We start from the raw sequence: 22,537 nt of genomic DNA on the forward strand, positions 1-22,537 counted from the left end.
TGCTTTCATTGCAAAGTACACATACCATAAAATAGACAGTGGTTGATTTCATTTCATTGCTACTGACCTCAGAAAATGCTACTGTTGAGGTAGCACACTGCTTGGGTCCCTACTCCACACATTAACAGAATCCTGGCTCAATGGGCGTCAACCTTTTATAAGCTTTCAGATGGCGACCAGTAATTCCTGATTTTCACTGAGTTATAAGATTCTTTTAAGTGTAGGTTAGCTTCTCCAATAACTGGTTAGAAAAAGTTAAGCCCTTGTTGTTGATAAGAACAACATTTGCATTCATAGGGCTGATGTAACCAGAAACATCCATTGTAAATATTTTTAAAGTTTTCCTTTTTTTCTTTTTTTTGAGAGTGTCTCACTTTGTTGCCCTGAGTATAGTGCCGTGGCACCATAACTCACAGCAACTTCAAACTCCTAGGCTGAAATGATCCTCTTGCCTCAGCCTCCCGAGCAGCTGGGACTATAGGTGCCCATCACCACGCCTGGCTAGTTTGTCTATTTTTAGTAGAGACAGGGTCTGGCTCTTGCTCAGGCTGGTCTCAAATTACTGAGCTCAAACAACTTACCCACCTTGGCTTCCCATTGCATACAGACTTAAGTTTTTCTTCAATGAAATCTCCCAGCATAGTTTTATCAAGTATGCAAATCCCAATTCAAAGAATTTATGCCTAAAACTAAAAATGTAATGCTTCTCAAGATTTTTACTGCTAATATGTCTATCTGAAATAAAATGTTAATTCTCAAGTAGAGATAGATTTACCATGAAGCTCATAAAACTTAAGCTTCTAGGATTCTCACTTGGCATAAGACCCTTCGAAGGCCCATTATCTAATTTTGCATCTCATACTTTCATCTTCTTTCTTAGAGGGATCCCAAAATTATAGAAGCTCCTGATACCCCCTAACACAGATTCCCCCAGCCCTTACAATCATGGTATTATCTTAGGTTGTGTTAATGCATCCCAGGATTTCATAATCACAGTAGAATTTTCACATACTTACTCAAAAAATGTGGTCCATCCAGTCTCATCACTTTTAGTGGCTAGAAGGCCACTATTGCCATGGTAGGTAAACAAAACCAATTCCAGTCCTTGAGCTGTCATGCTTTTCAGACAGCCATTTGTCCCAATTGTCAACCATATCACTTGGTTATCTGGTGACACCACTCGAACTGGCATCCGATTAGGGTCTCGTCTAATTCTCAGGGTGTTGCCATTGCTGTCTGTCACAGCAGTGATATCATTGTCATTGCTGTAGCTGAAATTGTACAGGTAGTCACCTGTGACTAAACTCACGGTGTACTGGTGAGTGCCATTGATGTCAAAAATGTAGAGCTCTTGATCAGTTGGTGATGCGACTTCATAAAAGCTCATAGAGTTAAGTAAAGGCTTATTCTTGGACACAGCCCGGATGCGAATATTTCCTAGGTCTGCGATGTACAGTGTCCCATCTGGAGAGGCGGCCAGGGAGGATGGAGCATTGAGTTTGGCGTCCTTGGCATAGCCATCGCCACTCTGGTAACAGTCACAGTTGGCATCATTTTTGCAGTCACACTCAGAAGGTATTCCCGCCACTAAGGAGATCTCCCCATCCGTCGTGACCTGCCTTATTCGATTAATCTTCTTCTCATCGGTTTCAGTAATGTACAAGACCCCGCTGTAGGACACAGCAATGGCAGTAGCTGATTCTAGAGTTGTCTGGACTGCGTGCTTCCCCACGGGGTATTCCACTCCCGGCACCTGGCAGTGCATGGGCCGCCCAGCAGCAATGCGAACTTGACGGTTTTCAGTGATCTGTAGAACTACGTTGTTATCCAGGACATAAATGGAGTTGTCCATGGGATTAATGGCTAGGTCAGTTGGCCACTCCAAACGTACCTTAACAAAAAAGCCCCCCAAAACCGAAAAAACAAAAACAAAAACAAGAAATGGTTTGGTTATTCAGTGACTGCACTGAGGTTAACTGGCCAGAAGAGCAAACAAATTAGACCATTTAGGGGAAATTAGCCTTAAAATGTTATAAAGTAGTTTTTCAATAGCCACAGTAAAATAATCCTTAGAGATAAATATAGAAAGTATCATTTCATTTTATTGATTTATATAATTTATTTTTTATTTTTGAGACCACGTCTCACTTTTTCAGTCTGGATAGAGTGTGGTGGCATCATCATAGCTCATACCAACCCCAAATTCCTGGGCTCAAGTGATCCCCGTCTCAGCATCTTGAGTAGGTGGGACTATAGGTGCCCACCACCATGCCTGGTTAATTTTTCTATTTGTAGTAGAAATGGGGTCTGGCTCTTGCTTAGGCTGGTCTCCAACTCCTGAGCTCAAGGGATCTATCTATATTGGCCTCCCAGAGTGCTGGGATTATAGGCATGAGCCACTGTGCCTGGCCTAACATTTCATTTTAAAACACAGCTCATTGAAAGATTTGCTAGTTATATGTGTAGCCAAATAGCAAATAAACCTCTACGTAGTGAGTCAACAGATATTAATGAGATATGAACACATATGTTCCTTAGAGCAGTAATACCCGCCAAATGTTGGGGCTTTCTAGGTTATGAATACGTTAGTATTCAATTGAGTTTTCAATCAGGCCAATAGTAAAGCTTTTCATTCTAAATATAATCTCTTGGGAATAATCATAGTGGGTTCTCTATACCACTCAAGGAGCTCATGCAATCAAAAGATTACAGATTTAAGCTGTTTTGTTCTTTTTGGAGTGTCTCTGTGTTGCTACTTTATTGGTATTTTATTACTAATACTTAGCATTTCTTAGCGATAATTGTTCTGTGTTGCATTGAATTCATTAAACATAGAATTATGGAAGAATATAACATTTTATACATTGAAATGGGACAGCACTATCATAACAACTGCCACACATGACATACACAGTTTAATATGGTGCCATAGTATCTACTCATCATAATAAATCAAGTCACTGCAGGAAAAACAAACAGGTCAGCTTAACATTTTAAACACCTGGCTGATGTGCATGCTGGTATCGCAAGTTAAAGGTCTGGCCGAGGTCAAATCGTTGGAGCCTAGGAGAGTCGATATGATTCCATTTTGATCCACCTTTCTAATCATGGTTCCATCAACGAAGTAGATTAATCCATTCTTATCAATTGCCATTCCTTTATTGGAGAGAAGTAAGTATTACTAATTTATCAAAATGATTAGTTTTGATTTAACTCTTCGGCCCATCATTAAACTCAACATTTAAGCCTGGTGATAACGTAGGTTACAAGCAGCAGGGAGGGGTGCAGATTGCAAATGTGTGAGACAAAAACCAAAGCAGGCACCTACAGTACAAATACGTTTACAAATCAATAACAAAATCTAAATTTGTAAGAGTCTCCAGTGAGTGTACGTATGAATTCCGTACATAGTACTTGTATGTTTCAAATATAAAAGAATGATGTTTATATAATGTCACAGTATAGATTATATAAAATGTGAAACGTGAAAATGTGAAAATTTGTGTTTCTATAGACTTATAGTAATGATACTCTTCTAACAAAACCAGATTTAAGCCAAGGTTGGTGTTCTGCTGACATTGTTCCAATGAAATTGGCTATTATGAATAATTCAGTGCAAATATCGTTTTCTAGTCCTCGCTTACATAAAACTCACTAGCTATAATGAAAAACAAAAAAGGAAGGGCCCAAACCAAAAATCATCGTAATGAACAGCGTAACGAGCAAGGAGTCAGTCCTGACTGGTTTAAAGCCTTTATCACAGAGAATTTTAGCCCCTGTCACCTCCAAATATTTCTCACTGCAAGCCATTTTTCCCATGGCATAGAAAACAAAAGTTGAACAGCTCCAAAGTGGGTGAGGGTGAGTAGGGTTGCTTAGTGATGGTTTTAAAAGAAGCCTGGGACTCATTCATGAGGAAGAAATTCCAGGACAATGAGAGAATTTGGATACTTCCTTGGGGTTTAACAGAATGTGACTTGAATTATATATAGCTGTTGCTTCATTCTTTGAAGAGTTGAAAATAAAAGGTATGATAATGAAAAAAAAAAGCCAAGAACCCAGTATTTACTGTAAAATCAACTTAGGATTCTAGCAGTTTCATGCTAAATGGCTTTTCAAAATGAGATGCGAAAAACACAACTTTCCGGAACACAGTTGAAGGCAAAGCGTTAGACTCAGCATTAAATATAACCAGGCACTAATTGGATTTTCTCCTTTTGTTTTTATTTTGTTAAATAAAAAGAACTCCTCAAATTGGCAAATGCCAATACCTTTGGGACTCATGAGTGTGGCTTCCACAGCCTTCCCTCCGTCCCCACATCTGGCTTCGTCAAATGGAAGGCATTGCTCCCCTGTCCCTGCCACTACTTCTGCGTTTTTAGTCAAGTCCTTTGCACCCGTCAGTGACTTTGGTCGATAAATTCTTCGCGTGTTGGTGTCAGAAACGTACAAGTCCCCTGTGACAGGATCCGTTGCAAGGTAGTATCTATGAGCTGGGTTGCTGCTGTAAAAATAATCAGACATGAACATCACAAGAGATACCCCTCAGACTCAGAAGGAAATTAAAAGCAAAATAAAACAGATGAGAAATGAATTAGAAACTGGAATCTATGATCAAAAACCAGAAAATGAGCAGTACTGTCTAATAAGGACTCAGAAGAACGTGACCACAGGCCCCAGTCCTCTGACAGTGCTGTTTTCTTTCCTTGTCTGATGCTGACGATTTAACAATGTATTAACAGCTATCTTAAAAATTACCTTTAAAAGTCAGTATCTGTCTTCCTGAAATAAACATGCAAATTCTGTGTATCTTTCTGGCTCAATGCAAAGCCATTAATAAACTGCCCTTGAGACATACACTTAAAAGTTTATTCCAGGGAAAGGGTGTCTCTGTCAAATTCTCCTACGAATATGCTACTGATTTCATAGGGATTTAGTCTTTGTAGTAGAAAACCTACCCCAGGAAAAATGCAGCACTGTGCTCATCTTGGTTGTTCTATCATAATGTAGAAAAGTCAATAATGTTTCTCCTGAGCTAAATACTAAAATGAGATCATTTAGTCTCCACCGGTGGCCTAATGTGGTTAAGTCAGAATGCCAGATCCATTGGTTTTGTTTTTAAAGTTTGTAAGCTGAGCTGTTCTGAAACCTGTTTGTAGATTTGGTGAGATGCAGACAGTTTCTCACAAAATGTAGTGCCTCAATTTTATAAATATAAATCAATGCACGTGAAACATTTTATGTCCCATTACCTGTAATAAATGGTAAGACCAACGTTAGCAAGAAATGGACAAAATCACCTCATAAACATTCAACACTATGTTCTTAAAAGTTAACGTAATTTTATACCTTATGCAAATACTGCCTTCTGGAAAAAAAATTGTAGGATAATTTCAGTGATTTGGTGTCCCCAACACAGATGTCAACTGACAGGAATGTACTGGACGGCAAGCATCTTTTGATGACCAGCTTGGTGTTCCTGATCCTCATGTTCTCTCTCCTGTCTCTCCCCCACAACCAGCCACACACACTTCCTTCTGTCCCCATGTCTGGCTTTGTCAAGTGGAAGACATTGCTCCCCTGTCCCTGCAGCTACTTCCAAGTTTTCAGTCAAGCCTTTTGCACCTGTCAGTACATACAGAGTTATACATTTGTTTCCATTTATTTTATATGGACGCATAAAAGATGTAGTATGAACCTAACTCTTCACGAACATTTGGATTCTAATAGTGACGCACTACTTTCTTCCTTACTCATGAGATTAGGTTCTAATGAAACAATTCTCACTACTTAAGTGCTGAATGTATGTAATTTATCATTCCTGTTAGGGAGTCTTTAACTATCTATCACGCATCAATCTGTATCTATCATCTCTATCTATCTGTGTAGAGTGCTGTGGCCTCAGCATAGCTCACAGCAACCTCAGACTCCTGGGTTCAAAATGATCCTCCTGCCTCAGCTTCCCAATTAGCCTGGTGTGGTGGCAGGTGCCTGTAGTCCCACCTACTTGGGAGACTGAGGAGGATTGCTTGAGCCCAGAAGTTTGAGGTTGCTATGAGCTAGGATACCATGATAAAGTGAGACTTTATCTCAAAAAGAAAAAGAAAAAGAGAGTAGATAGAGCAAGCAGTCCTGAGTGTGTAAGTATGTGAAAAAGGGCAAAAGTAACATGAAGAACTCAGAGAAATGCAAGTCATTATGGAATAAAACACTTCAGAGATACTGGGCTATGGGAAACCATCAACTTGGGAACGCTAAGTGTTGTTAGAGTATTTTCTGAAGTTGATACCTAAAGTTTTAAATGCAGCAAGACATCCTATTCCTTAATGTGGTAGTGTATTACTTTGTAATGAAGTGAAGAGTTGCATAGTAATGTAACACTCAGAGGGATTTTACAGAGGCTTTTTTTCCTTTTTGTAAATAGTCGGACACTCGCAGAGCCGGTCTTTCAAGTGTACATACCTGAAGAGTCATAGCTACTCCAACTGGGTATACTGGAGAGGTTGTTTAGCCTTGCCTGTCTCCCTGATTAGACGGTAATTACCAATAGTTGCATAGTTGGTTAAGTGTGCATGCGCGCCACACACACACACACACACACACACTCCCCCCCCCCCACTTTTTTCCTTGTCACTTGTATAAGGCTTGGTTCTGGACCAGGCTGCCTGGGTTTAAGTCCTAGCTTTATAACTTACTATAAATGTGTAATCTTGGGCAAATTACCCATCTCACTTGTACTTAAGATCCCTTATTTGTAAAGGTGATAACAATAACAGAAATTACACAGCATGTGGAGAGGATTACATGAATATACGTGCAATCCTTAGAACAGAGCCTAAGACGTACTATACCCTGTAAAAATGAGTGTTTATTATTATTTTTTTTGAGACCAAGTCTTGCTCTGTCATCTGTGCTAGAGTGTCATGGCATCATCATAGTTCACAGAAAATTTCAAACTCCTGGGCTCAAGCAATCCTCCTGCCTCAGGCTCCTGAGTAGCTGGGACTAGAGGTGACCACCTCAATGCTCAGCTAATTTTTCTATTTTTAGTAGAGATGGGGTCTTACTCTTGCTCAGGCAATCCACCTGCCTCAGCCTCCCAGAGCGCTGGGATCACAGGTGTGGGGCACCTCGCTTAGCCCAATGAAATATCCTTAATATTTGCTTTTGTCCTTTTTCCTCTTACAGTGCAATATGTATTTTGCCTTACAACCTTATAAAGTGTATGAATGCAGTAATTATTGTTAACTGAATGATGAAAAGGGTAATAAAAGAAAAAAATTATCTATAACACTTGGATAGGTTCAAATTTATTTTCTTATTTCTTCTGTTACAACAGTAGTTTATAATATCCTAAACTATTAAAAGAAAGCAGATTCATCTTAAAAGATCCATTTTAAATAGTTTAAAGAGCAATGCTGGTCTAAGTACATGAATCATGCACACTTCTTCACGATGTTTTTATTTTGAGGAAAAAAACAAGCAAACCAATCTTTCAGGTGGCAGTTTGAGGGGTGTTGGTATCCTTTTCAGCCAAGGGACATGAGCTTCCTTGGTTAAAAAAGAAAACAATGGACATTCAAGTTACAGCTTTGCCTTTATTGGCATTACTTTTATTCTTGCAAGCTAGTAATAAGAGAATTTCCAAAGTGGTGCTGACATATTTCACATCCTGGGCCATCCATCTCCTTCCTTGAAGATAAGGACATTTCTCAGCCAAGATCGGGCGCATTCAGGGTGGTATAGCCATAGCCAAGGACGTTTCTCAATCAAGCAACATGTATCAATGACTTTCAACATGTCCACCAAATGGAAGCTTTAATTGTACACACAACTCTATCATCCAGAAGGAAAATGTGAGTTGGACACACGGCCCTAGAGAAGAGAATTAGCCTCGGAAAATATCCCGCAAGAGTGTAGGAAATGGAACAGGCTCAATTCCCTGCAGCTGGTTCTCAGAGCCTGGCCTGTCCTAAATGAAAAGAGGGGTCAGAATGCAAATAGTAGAAGAAGATGTGAGTCTGGAAATTTTTAGTTGACATCCAGGTTGCAGAGAGGCTCTGGCTCATTAGTGCAATAGGAAGGGCATTCAAAGTTACTCGCTGAGCTAATCCTCACTCTCCAGCTTCCTGAAAAGTCAAGGCACTAAGGAGGCTGGTGTGTTGATGCAAGTGGGCAGTTGTTTTCCTACATCAGTAGTTGGTCTTGCATGAGAATGGAACTGGGAGCAGCTGGTTCCAGGCTAGGGTAAGGGATGGCCATTTCAGAAAGGTTGGAAAATATTACAATTTCAGCTAACAGCAAATAACAAAAGCAAAAACCACCACTTCTACAGCTTTGTTCAATTAGAAACAGATTCAGTGGTAAGCGCAGACTGGGATCTCTCATTTATTCTGCTATAATTCACCCTTCTCAGACTAGAGAAATACAAAACAAGTCACAGAACAGATATTATCAGCAATTAAATCTTTTTAAGTGCGAATTGTGCCATGGCCCTTAGAATGGAAAGCACAGTAATTAGTAAATTATAGAAATATAGTAAATTGTATTTAAAAGGGTGTTCATAAAGTTCATGTGTAATTTAAAATTTGCAACTATTTTACAGTTGCACATGAACCTTATGAATACCCTATATTAAAGTAAAACTGCCTATCTTATTATGGTAACCAGAAGATTGTTTGGATAACTGCATACAGGGACTTGGAATGTGTGGTGCTTCTGTCTCCACTTGATTTTTAAATATTAAGTCAATAAGCAGTGCTGAACTTCAAGTTTTTATAATTTTGCATCTAAACTTTAACTGATTCAATTTCACAGACCTGTGACCGACACCTTATTTGATCCTTTACTTGGTAATATAAAATTCATATAGTTGATTTTTAGTGCTGCATGTTTAAATGCTCCTTGGCTGGTGTTAGTTAATTTAAGTTTTTATTTTGGAATCTGCAAGACTTGGAACAAGAATGAGGTAACATTTACTACCAATTAAAGGGATGTGTTAGCAAACTGATACTATAAACATCATGGGGAAATAACTTTTAGCATAACTAAAAGAAACATTTTTAAAGCATCATGAAAGGTCCATTTGTGTAAAAATTTAAAATGCTGATCAAGTAATACTTCTATTATTTAAATATCATATAATTAAATATTAATTAAAGTATAGCTGTTAGAGCAGTACAGTGGCTGGAAGCAGTCACCAGAATTGAAGAGATCAATTAGACTTTCAGCAAGAAAAACAAAGCTTATTAACAACCTGCACAGCAAGCTGGGCCTCATCCTAGTGACTACATACTCTGTGGAAAGCACAGTTTTTGGTTTTATACACAACTTTGATGAGTATCAACTGCTTCTTGGGGGGGGCTCCCTGGGATTTAATTAACTGTTTTCAAAGCAACCTACCTGTAAGATCTTAATCAGCTTCATTCCTATAATAGGCCAAGTCAGCTTGACACAAAACCATCCAAAATAGCCCAACCATATCCATCATCTTTCCTGCTCATCTTTAGCTAACTGCCTAACATAGTTAAAAGAATTTTATTTTATAGAAAATCCTGGCAGTACTTATTAATTGGGTATAACAGAATATTCTCTCAATGTTTTTAATATCCCCCCAATTTGTCCAATTAATGAGTCTACAGTATATGAAATACAGAGAGGATCCAAAGCATGTGTTTTTATATTTTACTTAATCATTAACAACTGACAATACCATTCTTTCTATAGATTTAGACACAATTTCTATTTATTTTTCTTCCTCTGACCTGTTACTCTCATGACTTTTATGCTACCTAAGAAAGTGAGGGCAAGGGTAAGAGCGGGCAGGATCCTATTAATTAACTAGTAAAAGGAAGATGATTACAGACAAGCAATAGGGAGAAGAATCAGAAAAGGATTTTAATTTTTTAAGATGAAGAAAGAAGCTACAGTGAGCTAAATTATGTTGGTTTTCTCAGGACACATTTGATTATTTATTAAGCAAACAGAACCCTTATTTTTACTAAAGATTTCATCATCTTGTTTGGTGATTCAGTCTCAAAATCCTTGAATGTTTTCTATGTTTTCCTAACACCCATACATTCTCCATTCTCCGCTTTCCTTTATTTCATTGGTTGACTTCCTTCATCACTAACCAGCTCATTTTGTGTTCTCTGCAACAACTTTCCAATTTATCTTCAAGTCACCCTGAATGCTGATATCAGATTAGTCTTCCTATAAGACCTCTTTGAGTCTGCTACTTAATTAATATCCCACAATGGGACCCCAGTGTCTTAGTTATTCTATAGGACAAAATGGTAATTCTTAGAGCACTCAAGGCCTGAAACAATCTGACCTTCACTGGCCTTGTTACCTGTATTTCTTGTTACCACCACCATGAATCCTCTGTCACATTCAGGCAGCTCTGATTACCTTTAGCACCTGTCTTGCAGGTCTTATTCCCAGTTGCTCTATATTCTTTTTCTCATAGTGCCTTCCTTTCTTCTCACTCTTACGTTTAAGCAGACTCATTTTTAGACCTAGCTCAAATAGCAACCCTTCCAGGGAAAATTTCCCTCATAACATTCCCATCTCCCAGCAATCTCTTCCTCTGTGGAATTACATTCTAAGCCATGGCTATGATTAAGCGAGCATTGAAGAGGGATACTGATAATGCCATTCAGTCATCACATATATATACCTTGTTTCCTCCACTAGATTGTGAGTTCTAAGGGTGGGAACTTTTTCTTGTCTATTTGTCAACGTGTCTTGCACATGGTAAGTGATCAGTTAACATGGATGGATTTAATACAAATGAATATCAACATAAAACCCAAATGGCGTATTTACATGCCTGGTACATAACTATGGAGAACTGTGAGAGAGGGATTACAGTTAGCATCTCTGCGAAACACCGTTAGCATGTAATGAGCTGACATTATAAAATACTGTTGATAATAATGCAGTTTCTTATAATATTTTTTCTTTGAAGAAAGAGAGTATGGCTCTAAATAATTTGGAAAATGGTTGTGAAATCAGTCCAGCTTTTGGCTTACCCAGGGAATGACCCCCATGGAAACCTACCCACGTGGGCATACAAGCACTGGCTGTGTTCAAATCTCTGCTCCCCCATGTCTTAGTTGTATGTCTTGGGAAAGACAGGTGACTTCCTTGAGCTCCTATGAGCTCATCTGTCACCCTGAAGGGGTGTGTGTGGACCTGCAGTAACATATATAAAATATGTGGCACTGTGCCTGGCTTGCTTTGAAAGGTAGCTGCTTTGATAGTCTTTTCTGTACTGCCTGCAGCATTTTCCCATTTACCTGGTGTGCGTACTTTTTTCTTTCCTCTTTTCTCTACAACTTACCAAGAAAGCAAGTCTAGACTTTTTTTTTCTTAAATATTCTACTGTGGTGTCTAAAGCAGACTTTTGAGTGCTTAGTATTCTGGAGAGATTTAGAGTGCATCTTAGCATGTGACCGAGCTATTAGCTAAAAGTACAAGATCAATAAGGGATCTGAAGGAAAGGTCACTGGCCATCCTTGGTCACTCTGATATACAACGGCCATACATCTTTCAGCAGAACTTGGCTTTTTATTTGCTAGTCGTCCATCTCTGCATAGTAATTTAAACGGGTTATGTGGATTTATTAATTTAAAAGATCTCACTTAAAACATGATTAATTTTGTAATTTATCATTTCATTTGCTGCTTCAATGGCTAAACTAGATCATCCTGCTTTTTGCTAGGTTTCCTTTAAAACATTGGTCCCTAGGAAGAATTTTCAGTTCAATGTGTCCATACAAGCCTCTACTGTGTTTTCCTCAACTAAGTGAATACAGCAAATAGAAGATGAAAAACCTTTGAGCCTATATATTTGCTTCAACCGTATTCCTTTTGTCTAGGAAGAAAGTCTTTCCCTCCATAATAACAGTAATGACAATATCACTACTGCAATCTAGTAACTCTTCCAAATCAGGAAAATATAAACTATGTGTATAAGCAGAGATAAATTTGCCAGGAAGCTGACAAAGCATAAGCTTCTCACTCTCATTTGCATGGGTTCCTTAAGCTCAATGAAGGGTTTTGGATCACATAACTATAACTAGTTATATATATATATACACACATATTTTTTTTAACTTGCCAAAGTAAAATAATTTTAGATTCTTTTTCTTAAACAGAGCCTTTCAAATTGAATAAGCTCAATTAAACATGAGCTGTCCTGGATATTAGTCAAATTATACAGGCCTTCTGACACTTTCCTGCTGTATTTCAAAATTTTGTTCTTTCAATATTGACTTAGATTGTATAAGACAGTAACTGGAGCATAGAAATCTTTTTGGTTATACAGTGATACCTATTATAATGCCTTTTTGTAACAAAATTTACTTTATGACTCACCTTGAAAATATTTCTCAAATTATATTTCATAATACAATTTGTGATATATAATAACAGTTCAATGAAGCAGTTTTCATTCCTTTTATGTTCTGTGATTCTCAGTTTCCTCTCACTATGTAATGTTATTAGAAAACAATTTCAGAGAGTCACATTGAAATGAAAAAAGGACATTTGAAAATATATGATAACCTTTAAGCAAGATGCTTACCTATGTCTAAAATCTTTATTTCTTGGTGGAAGCAGATAAAAAAGAAAAAAAAGCACAATTAGAAAAAGTTTCTAGAATATAACAAGTTGAATTCTGATATTTTAATTATTTGTATGGAAAATTGCCAACTTCAGCAGAAATAACACCAGAAATGAATCTGTATGCCAAGACTTACCAAATAAACTTAGAGAAGATAATGATTTTGATAATCACACTTAAATGAACAAAGCAAAGACAGTAAACAATGTTACTTTCACTCTGGCATTATAGCTAATGGATTAACCCAACTTGAAGATACAATACTCTGTTGTAAGTTTTAGCCCTAGTTTATTTAATATCAGAACATATCATAGGAACATAAATTTTATGCCTTAATTTCAACTGCTATGAAATAAAAGAATGACAGTTGTATCACAGACTTCTTCTGCAGGGGTCTTCAAACCATGGCCCACGGGCCACATGTAGCCCGCTGAGGACATTTATCCAGCCTGCCAGGTGTTTTTGCTGCTGCTGCCTGTCCTGCTTAGCAGCTAACTCGTCCCGGGCCTGCAGTCCGGCCCTCCAATGGTCTGAGGGACAGTGAACTGGTCCCTGCTGATAGTTATTGTACAATATATATATATGTCATGCTTCTAACTCTGCCCAAGAATTTGGCTTCTTTCTGGGTAGAATTTTAAACATTGAGAAGGTATATTTAAATATGGAAATATCAGATTCAACTTTTTAAAAAAGATAGGTAGGTTTAGTTTTGATTAAATTCTCAAATTTAAGGACATACCTTAATTCCAAAACACTTGTTACGTTTCCTGAAGGGAATATCCGCCGAACATAGTTGAAGTCCCCGACATAGAGACTGCCATCGATCCCACAAGCTAACGCTACTGGGGCCAAGAGCTTGTTGCCATCAGCTTGACCATTGCAACTGGGGCAGGAGATGCTGCGCCTTCGCCCGTTGCCCATGATGCTGCTGACAACTGGGGGCTGCTGGGAGATAAATTGGTTTTCCCCATTTCCCTTGTACAGTATGCCTAGAAGAAATAAAATGCATGGGACAAAGTGTAAAGATAAAAAGTAAACAAGTTTGTTACAGATCTAACTACAATGCAGTGCCTTTTAGATTTGGATTAGGACTTTTTTTTTTCATTTTTTGGCTGAGGCTGGGTTTGAACCCACCACCTCTGCTATATGGGGTCGGAGCCCTACTCCTTGAGCCACAGGCACTGCCCAGGATTGGGACATTTCTATTTAAAGATTTATTGGAAAGAATTCTATCTAATTACCCAGAGTAAAACATGACACGCTCAAGTACACAGGATACATGTATCTACAAAAAGTGCTGTTATGAATTCAGAATATGTCTAATAAAAGAAAGGACTAACAGGAAAAATTAAGAACCTGAATTCTCAACATCAGCATTTATCAATATTGGCTATACAGCAAAACTTCTGGGGGAGCTGTAAAAAGTCCTGATGCCTGGTTTTTACCCTTGGTACTGAAATTAAAAAGAAAAACTCTCCAGGTGATCTTAATGTGTAACCAAGTTTGAGAACTGTACACTACATAATATTCTTTAGGAAATAACAAGTTTGCCTAATTGTTAATCAATGTTGAAAATATTACAATTTAATTAATAAAAAATGTGCTCCAGAAATGTACATTTCTTCCTGGTGAATTTATCATTAATTTTGAAAAGTTAAAAATATTTTATGGAAAACAAAGGCAGAAAATACATATCAAACCTCCAAAGGTGTTAATCATAATGGAGGCTTATTTTAACTCTACTGTCAAAGAATGTCCTTTTTGCTTAGACTCTTATCTTCTGTAAGATGCATACACGTGGTGGTTATTCCTAAGTGCTAATAATTGTTACCAAGACAAAATGCCAATCTCTTCCTGTATGGTCTTCAGTGGGGTCTGAGAAAAAAAATGCCAAATGAATATTAAATATTTTCATAATAAGAAATTACATTTGAGTTGAGATTCTAATTTTATTTACTTTACCATTACTATAGATAGATTGATGGCCCCATTTTGGTCCGATGTACACTGGGTTATCAGTGGCTACTGTTCCGTATGTATTTATGATACTTTTCAAGGTGTTACTATCTGTATAAACCACCTGCTGCTTTGACTTTACAGGTACATATATTTATTTTATGTTCTGTGTTTCAAAGCAGCTCTCAGAGCTACTGACTACACACCTCAGCAGATACACTGTTAAGGAATAATCCCATGAAAATACAAACGGGAACTTGAGGAAGTATTTTTCTCCCCACTTTGGGATAACTTTAAAATGAAGAAGAGATTAGAATAATTATGTTCTCCTTATAGCTCAGCACATTTTAGGTGCATTCTGTGATGACTTTTTAATGCTTTGCTATTTGGGTGATGTAATAATCACAGCAAAATTTACATAAAGAAATCAGGAAACATTAAACAGGTTTATGCAAATTTAAGGAAAAATAATCTCAATAAGCTGGATCATAAGAACAGATGAAATGCATTTTGCCTTGAATATTCAAAGAATGCATTAATGATACTTAAGATTCTTCTTTCTGTGATTACGTTATTTGACAATTATGCAACTATAATTTCCTGTAAGAGCCAGTTCTGTAATTTTCATCAGAAGAACCCTACCAGCCTGCCTCCCTCTAGCACACCTGATTGGTTCAGTCATTACTTTGAACAATTGGGCCATTTGTGATTCTTCTCTATTAGGACAGCACAGAAACAGAAAGGTGAACCTTGGAGTATTTGTTTCCATGTTTCAGGCTGTGGGCACAAGCACCCGTCACTGTCTACACTTTTGCTTTTTCTTCTTCCTTCATTCATTTCTATAGCTCAGTCACCTTGCCAGGATTATAAATCACTTTGTTTATTCAATCAGACACATGTCACTTTGGAAAGCCACTACTTGTCACACTGTTCCTGGATACAATTCTAAATCACAATCCATTTACAATCTGTACAAGGGTAACCCTAGGACTTAGGTTACCATTTAAAAATAACATGTATTTTATAATTTCTAATATTTTTTAGAGGGCAAAATTTGGGGTAGTTTACTTTTGACATCTGACTTGATATTTTAATAAAACCTAACTATATTATTGCTCTGGTTTAGAATGTGGGTGTACATGTGTGTGCATATGTTTATATTACATGTACATAGAATATCTACAAGTTTCCTAATCCACTTAAATATGAGTCTGTGGGTATTGTCACAACGGTGATTTACAGAGCCACAGGCTGTTCTGGACCTCTTTACTTGTCTTTTCCCTGCTGGTTCATAATCTCCTGGTTATGAACCTGTATGAACTTTGCCCTACATTTCTCATTACAGCACTAAAATGCACCTACAGATGCTCTCTAGCTTTGCTGAAGAAATCCAGAAAATATGTTCAAACTGCGTGAAATATAATTTTAAGTTCAGTAGAAGCTCTGTAAGTTGACCATGCCAGGGACTGTAACAAAGTGCTCAACACACAGAGGTGGTCACCATAAGGAACTGGGCCTGCTGTACTTGACATCCATGAGGTGTATGTCGGGTCTATGAAAACTACGTCAACTTAGTCTACAACTAAGGAGGTGGTGAGTGTAGGGTCAGCTACAGCGGTTCTGCTGTGAATTAATCAAGAGCAGCTATTAGCATATGTGGAATATGGCTTTGCACTTTGAGAGACTAGGCTTAAGCCTTATGCTAACAAAACAGACTGAAAGTACCAGCACTTCAGACACTACTGACGACTCCTGGGTGTGAGTTTCAGTGTGTGCTGGATGTGGCTCTAGTTATCAGCTTTGCTCTCAACCTTTTGAGGTGCAAACTTCATGTATATCCTGATATCCAGGACAAATATGCAAAGGTAGTAGAACTTAGTGCTGCTGTAAAATAGTGAAGGTGTGATGAGTTTTTGTTTTTTATTTTCCTTATTACTCATGTGCTCAGCACTATCATCTCCTGGAGGTGTAAGGCACCGGCATTTTCAAGCACTGGCTTGGGTTGCAAACTACTTTAGATTGAGTATATTTGGAAGGTTAAAAGGCATCGTTTCCAACACTTACAACCATTTTTTTTATTTTCAAAAATTACTTATTTTTATTTGTTTATTTTTTTGAGACAGTCTCGCTTTGTCACTGTGGGTAGAGACCTGTGGTATCATAGATCAACAATTTTTTAAAAAAGGAATGAACAATGAAGCAACGTTAATCTGAAAAAGTGACCATTAATCACTTCATCGTTAAACACTTTAATCATAGTTAAACATTTAGCTGTATTCCATGCTCATTTCTGTATTTCCAAAAACCTCTGCAAAATCAAAAGCTAGATTATTTTGCCAACACCGAGCTATTTCCTGCTTTGGATATCTGAAAAAGGAAAACCAGAGATACTAGTATGATGTGGTTTTGGACAAAAGGCTAAATTAGGTTACCTTAAAGTTTTGCTTTCTTAGCAAAACACCTTTAAATTATCTGAGATGCACTTATATATGGGCAACATGGTAGAAACATAGTAAAGACAACAGAATTTGTTTAATATAAATAATATTCTTTTTGAGATTAAGCTGGTCATAATTTCACAAATATTTATTTCTTTTACTTTGTGACATCATTCAGAGCATAATCACTTATCACATTATCAGGTCTATTACTTTTGATCTTGCCTTTTGCTCAGATTATTAGTTTATTTCCCCCCCAATATTCACAAAGTCTAGTAATAGTATTTGTAACTCTATTTGAATGAGAGACTGTTTTAGTCTTGAATAAAGTCTAAGCAGAAATGAAAAAAAATCTAGATACTTGGACTAGATTACCTAAAAATTAAAAGTATATTAGAAATAATTTGGCAAATTCAAATAGGTTTTTTTTTTTTTTTTTTTGAGACAGAGTCCCACTCTACCCTTGGTAGAGTGCAATGGCATCAGCTCACAGCAACCTCAAACTCTTGGCTTAAGTGATTATCTTGCCTCAGCCTCCCAAGTGGCTGGGACTATAGGTGCTGCCACAATGCTGGGCTATTTTGTTGTTGTTGTTGTAGTTGTCATTGTTGTTCGGCAGGCCTGGGTTGGGTTCGAACCCACCAGCCCCAATATATGTGGTCGGCGCCCTAGTAGCAGAGCTACAGGTGCCAAGCCTAGATGTTTATTTTTTATTTATATTAAACCCCCCCCCCCAAAACCTCCCTCCATTTTTGCTAAACCTTTCTGAAGTAGTTTGGATTATGCTCACTGATTCACTGTTGAGTTAGTCACTCTTTGGTGAATATTTCATTGCAACACCAAAGTCAGTGCCTTACATTCTAATGGGAAAACCATTTTGGCAATGAGTATGTGAACATTTTCCAGCTTCCCATTTGGGTTCCCCTCTCTGTTGCTGGAGGTTCTGTTCCCCTTCTATCACTTGTCTATCTCTTTCATCTTTCAATAAACTACTCTGTTTCAAGCTTCTGCTTGGAAAAATATATGTATGTGTATATATATGCATTTTGAAGTATATTAAAGCAGTATTATATAGTTCTCACTTAAGGCTTTTATAGTTTTTAAAAATACACCTTTATTTTTTTTTTAGAGACAAGAGTCTCACTCTGTCAACCTGGGTAGACTGCCATGGCATTATAGCTCACAGCAACCTTAAACTTCCAGGCTCAACCTTAAACTTTCAGGCTCAGGTGCCTGTCACCACATCTGGCTAGTTTTTCTATTTTTAGTACAGATGGGGTCTTGCTCTTGCTCAGGCTGGTCTCAAACTCCTGAGCTCAAGCAATCCACCTGCCTCGGCCTCCCAAAGTGAGGATTACAGGTGTGAGCCACCATGACTGCCCTATACCTTTATTTTTTCGCTGCCAATTCTAATCTACAGGACTTTAGAAAATGTTGCTGTAGTCTAATGAACTGGAAGATGAGCAATATGAACCACGTGAATAAGACCTTACCATTCTGGACATCTAAAACATGATGTTTGTCTAATGTCCAACCGCCCATGTTGGAGGCATCCAGCTCATAGCCCTGCAATATGGCCGTCCTCTTTTCCCACAAGGTCAGGTCCAAGCACGACTCGTATTCATATCCAACTGACACTGGATCCAAAGAAATCACAGCTCATTTTTTCAATCACAGGCAGAAGCGCAATTTATTTTACTATGTTATTAAAAATTGCCTATTTCATATTTGTGTTCTGAATCATATTTCTACTCATTTATTAGATTTAATGATATAAGAGTTGTTTTTTTAAAAAACAACTCTCACTATTATTTTCTACTGATTTAACAGAAAAAGATTATTTTTCATATATCACTCTCTCAGGGGGTTACCAACACAAAATAAAGTCCAATTGGGCAAGAAAAAAGTAATTAGATCAGATACACAAGCTCCAAATGGGGACTAGATAATAACTATTCAAAATAGTGTTTGCTACCCGAATAATCAGAGCTGTTTAGTTTCCAAAAAAATTAAACGATGGAAAAGACTTATTATAAATAAGGTTCAATGGAACAAAAAAAAGATGACCAGTTATAACATTACATTTACATATTGTTATCAGAAATAAAAATAAACTAACAGTAAACTAACATAAGTAAATCATAAATGGAAAACTTTTCAGAGTTCACAATGGAGCATGGATTTCAATATTTGGAAAAAAACTGAAGGTAGAAGTAGCAACCACTGGATTGATTTAAACTAATTCAAGTCCAAATTATGTATTAATTTCAGAATAGAGTGTCTCTTACATTTTCAGATAAAAACTAATAAAACCAACTCCTGTTGTCTTCTAGTTTTTGATGTTCTGAGTTCAAGTTTGCAGCTATCTCTATCTACTTCTCAACTAGTTAAACTTTGATTACACTGCCCATTCCTTGAAACAACTGGTTTAATGTTTTCAGACTATGCTTCCCCTAAATGGAGGGGCCCTTCTAGTGATGGAATATTTCTTGGACACAAATGTCTGACATCCCCTTAAATATCATTATGAGTTGAAACTATTATACATTAGTGTTAGGTACAAAAGATTTAAAAAAAGAATAAGAAAAGCAAAGGAGATAAAGTTATAAGGACAAGAACAAAATAAAAAAAAGAAGAAACACATTCAAGAAGAGGAAAATAAAAAAAAAAACACTGAGAGGAAAAAAAGATGGGGAAACCTGAATTCTCACTGAGACAATTCCTCTATAATTTTAGCCAAAAACCCTGGTATTTTCTTCTTTCAGACACAGTATATTCCTTTCCTATGGTAGACCTAAACCAGCTGGCTTGTCACTTCACTAGAACAAATTTACTTGCTTTTTATTTATCCACTGACTTTCCATGGGTAACAATTTTATGATATGAAGTCATAAGAGAATTTTCAATGTGGAAAAAATGTATAAGAAACTTACCAACAGCTTCTGACAGACCATAGACCTTCTGATTATATGCATCTGTCTTATCCCATATAAAAGTATAGGCCAAGTTTGGTGAGGCAGGAAACCACTTTTGAAAGAGTCTTCCTACTACAGCAACCATGAGGTGAACCTTCATGAGATTAAAGGGTATGATGGCCTGGGTCATGGTGACTTTTAGGACTGACTTGTACCCTGCAGCTCTGGAACTCAGATAGGAAAGTTTCAGATCTGTTCCTGGAATTGTGGTTTCCTCGTGGAGTACCTGGGTTGGAATAAAGCAGAAACTTGAAACTGTGATCATGTGTGACTATCAGTTAAGATATGTTTAAAAGAACCTAATAGAGCAACTACAACAAGACACCGATGAGTCACTATTCACAGAGATGCATTTGAGTTTCATCTTATTCAACAATGCAAGCTAACTCTGCTGCCAGCCCACTGTCTCCTCCTAAAAGCCTCTTGTCATATATCCTGAGTTAATCATACCTCAGGTGCTACTCTTCACATGAGAGACACTGTGACTGCTCACTACCCCATCTTCCACCCCTGTCACCCTGGAGAATTAGAGCAGACGTTTGTGAACGGTTAGCTCAGAATGGGGGTATTCTGGCCAAAGACCTGGCCTATGCCAGCAGGCTGCCTTAGGGATTTAAGCTACGCCTATAGCCTTATCAGCTGACTGGTTGCAGCTTATAAAGATGGTAAGATAAAAAAGATCAATTGTTTTTTCTAGCAAATTCCATATCTGTGTTGAGAGGTAATATAACAACACATTCTCATGATTAGACACTGAGCTACAACTTAACTACTGATTGTTGATATGATGGTAAATGAGCTTTAGAGACACAGAAAATTCTTCCTAGAGTGTAGCTAATGTTATCAAATACACATATTAGAGACTCAATACTTTCTGATTTGAAAATGACTGTAAAAGTTCACAGAAGTTTCTGCATAAGGATCGCTTCTGTTATAAATTTTTAAAAGTCATACTTTAACCCCACCTTTTTTTTTTTGAGACAGAGTATCACGTTCTCACTCTGAGTAGAGTGCTGTAGTGTCATAGCTCACAGCAACCTCAAACTCTCGGGCTTACATGATTCTCTTGCCTCAGCCTCCCAAGTAGCTGGGACTATAGGTGCCTGCCACAATGTTTGGCTATTTTTAGATATGGGGTCGAGGTTTGCTCTTGTTCAGGTTGGTCTTAAACTCCTGAGCTCAAGCAATCTACCCACTTCGGCCTCCCAAAAGGGTGGCATTACAGGTGTGAATAACCACACTTAGCCCTTAACTCTATAGTTTAACTGTCAATGTGACTAGCTCATGAATGCCAAAATATGAAAAATACATTAATTATTTTGGAAAATCTATTTTTACACAGCATATAAATTTTTTTTTTTGCAGTTTTTGGCCAGGGCCAGGTTTGAACCCACCACCTCCAGTATATGGGGCCAGTGCCCTAATCCCAGAGCCATAAGCACCACCCAGCATATAAAATTTTTCTTCAAAGTTCAGATTATTTTTACCTAAGCTCCTATCAGTTTAGGGAATAATAACAGCTCTGCAGGGCTCACAATATATGTTGTAGAGTGCAAGGCTAGCTATGTACAGGAACTCATGCCAGGAACACCCTACTTCTGCTAAGAATAAGTTGCATTCTCAAAGCCTCGGTCATGTTGTCCACTTGAGATTCCTCACACAGCCATAAAGAACTGCCTGCTCATGCTAGAAAAATCTTAGTGATTCAGTGTTCAGTGATGTTTTCCCTCCCCCAGCACCTCTCACTCAGAACAGTTCAAATGGTATATATGTGATCTATAAATATTAATAACTTAACAGAAATAAAACTCTCAGAGTTGGCATGAGGAGGGAAATGGTGTGATAAAACAGACCAAGAAGGTGATGACTACCAAAATAGATACATCAATTTATTACAGTTGGAGTTTTCTTTATCAAACATGCTGAATGCACTGAGCCACAAAACTGTCTTAAGATCGCCAAGTTGTGGAAGCAACCCAAATGTCCATCAACCTAGGAATGGATTAACAAACTGTGGTATATGTACACCATGGAGTACTATTTAGCCATAAGAAAAGATAGAGACTTTAGATCTTTTGTGTTTACTGGGATGGAGTTGAAACAAATTCCTCTTAGTAAAGTATTTCAAGAATGGAAAAAAAAATCCAATGTACTAAATACTAATATGAAACCAATGTATAAACAACTACAATGCCCACAGGAATGACAAAACACAAGCAGAGTGGGAGTGAGGGGAGAAGAAATAAAAGGGAATGGAAAGAGGGAAGGGAGGGAGGCTGATTGGCCAGATCTCACTTAATGTGCACAGTGTGAGGGTGGTCAGCACGCCCCCTGGTGGGCGGGATCTTACCTGATGTACACAGTGTGAGGGTGCTCAGCACGCCCCCTGGTGGGCAGGATCTTACCTGATATGCACAGTGTGAGGGTGGTCAGCACGCCACCTGGTGGCGGGATCTCACCTGATGTGCACAGTGTCAGGGTGGTCAGCACGCCCCCTGGTGGGTGGTATCTCACCTGATGTGCACAGTGTCAGGGTGGTCA

The 22,537-nt window shown here is 37.8% G+C and overlaps 1 protein-coding gene across 1 annotated transcript in view; it reads right to left on the reverse strand.

Moving 5' to 3' along the window:
• Positions 1-22,537, reverse strand: part of TENM3 (teneurin transmembrane protein 3) — a 199,871-nt gene that overhangs the window by 41,651 nt on the left and 135,683 nt on the right. The window contains exons 14-19 of the mRNA XM_023514908.1: positions 19,955-20,222; positions 18,515-18,658; positions 13,367-13,616; positions 4,272-4,504; positions 3,002-3,156; positions 1,017-1,891 (exon numbers count right to left, since the gene is read on the reverse strand). Of these exons, the coding sequence (XP_023370676.1) occupies positions 1,017-1,891; positions 3,002-3,156; positions 4,272-4,504; positions 13,367-13,616; positions 18,515-18,658; positions 19,955-20,222 (1,925 nt within the window). The remainder of the gene's footprint in view (positions 1-1,016; positions 1,892-3,001; positions 3,157-4,271; positions 4,505-13,366; positions 13,617-18,514; positions 18,659-19,954; positions 20,223-22,537) is intronic.

Source organism: Otolemur garnettii, unplaced genomic scaffold, assembly GCF_000181295.1.
Source record: "Otolemur garnettii isolate 467f Iridium unplaced genomic scaffold, OtoGar3 scaffold00061, whole genome shotgun sequence".
In the NCBI taxonomy this organism is placed as follows: Eukaryota; Metazoa; Chordata; class Mammalia; order Primates; family Galagidae; genus Otolemur; species Otolemur garnettii.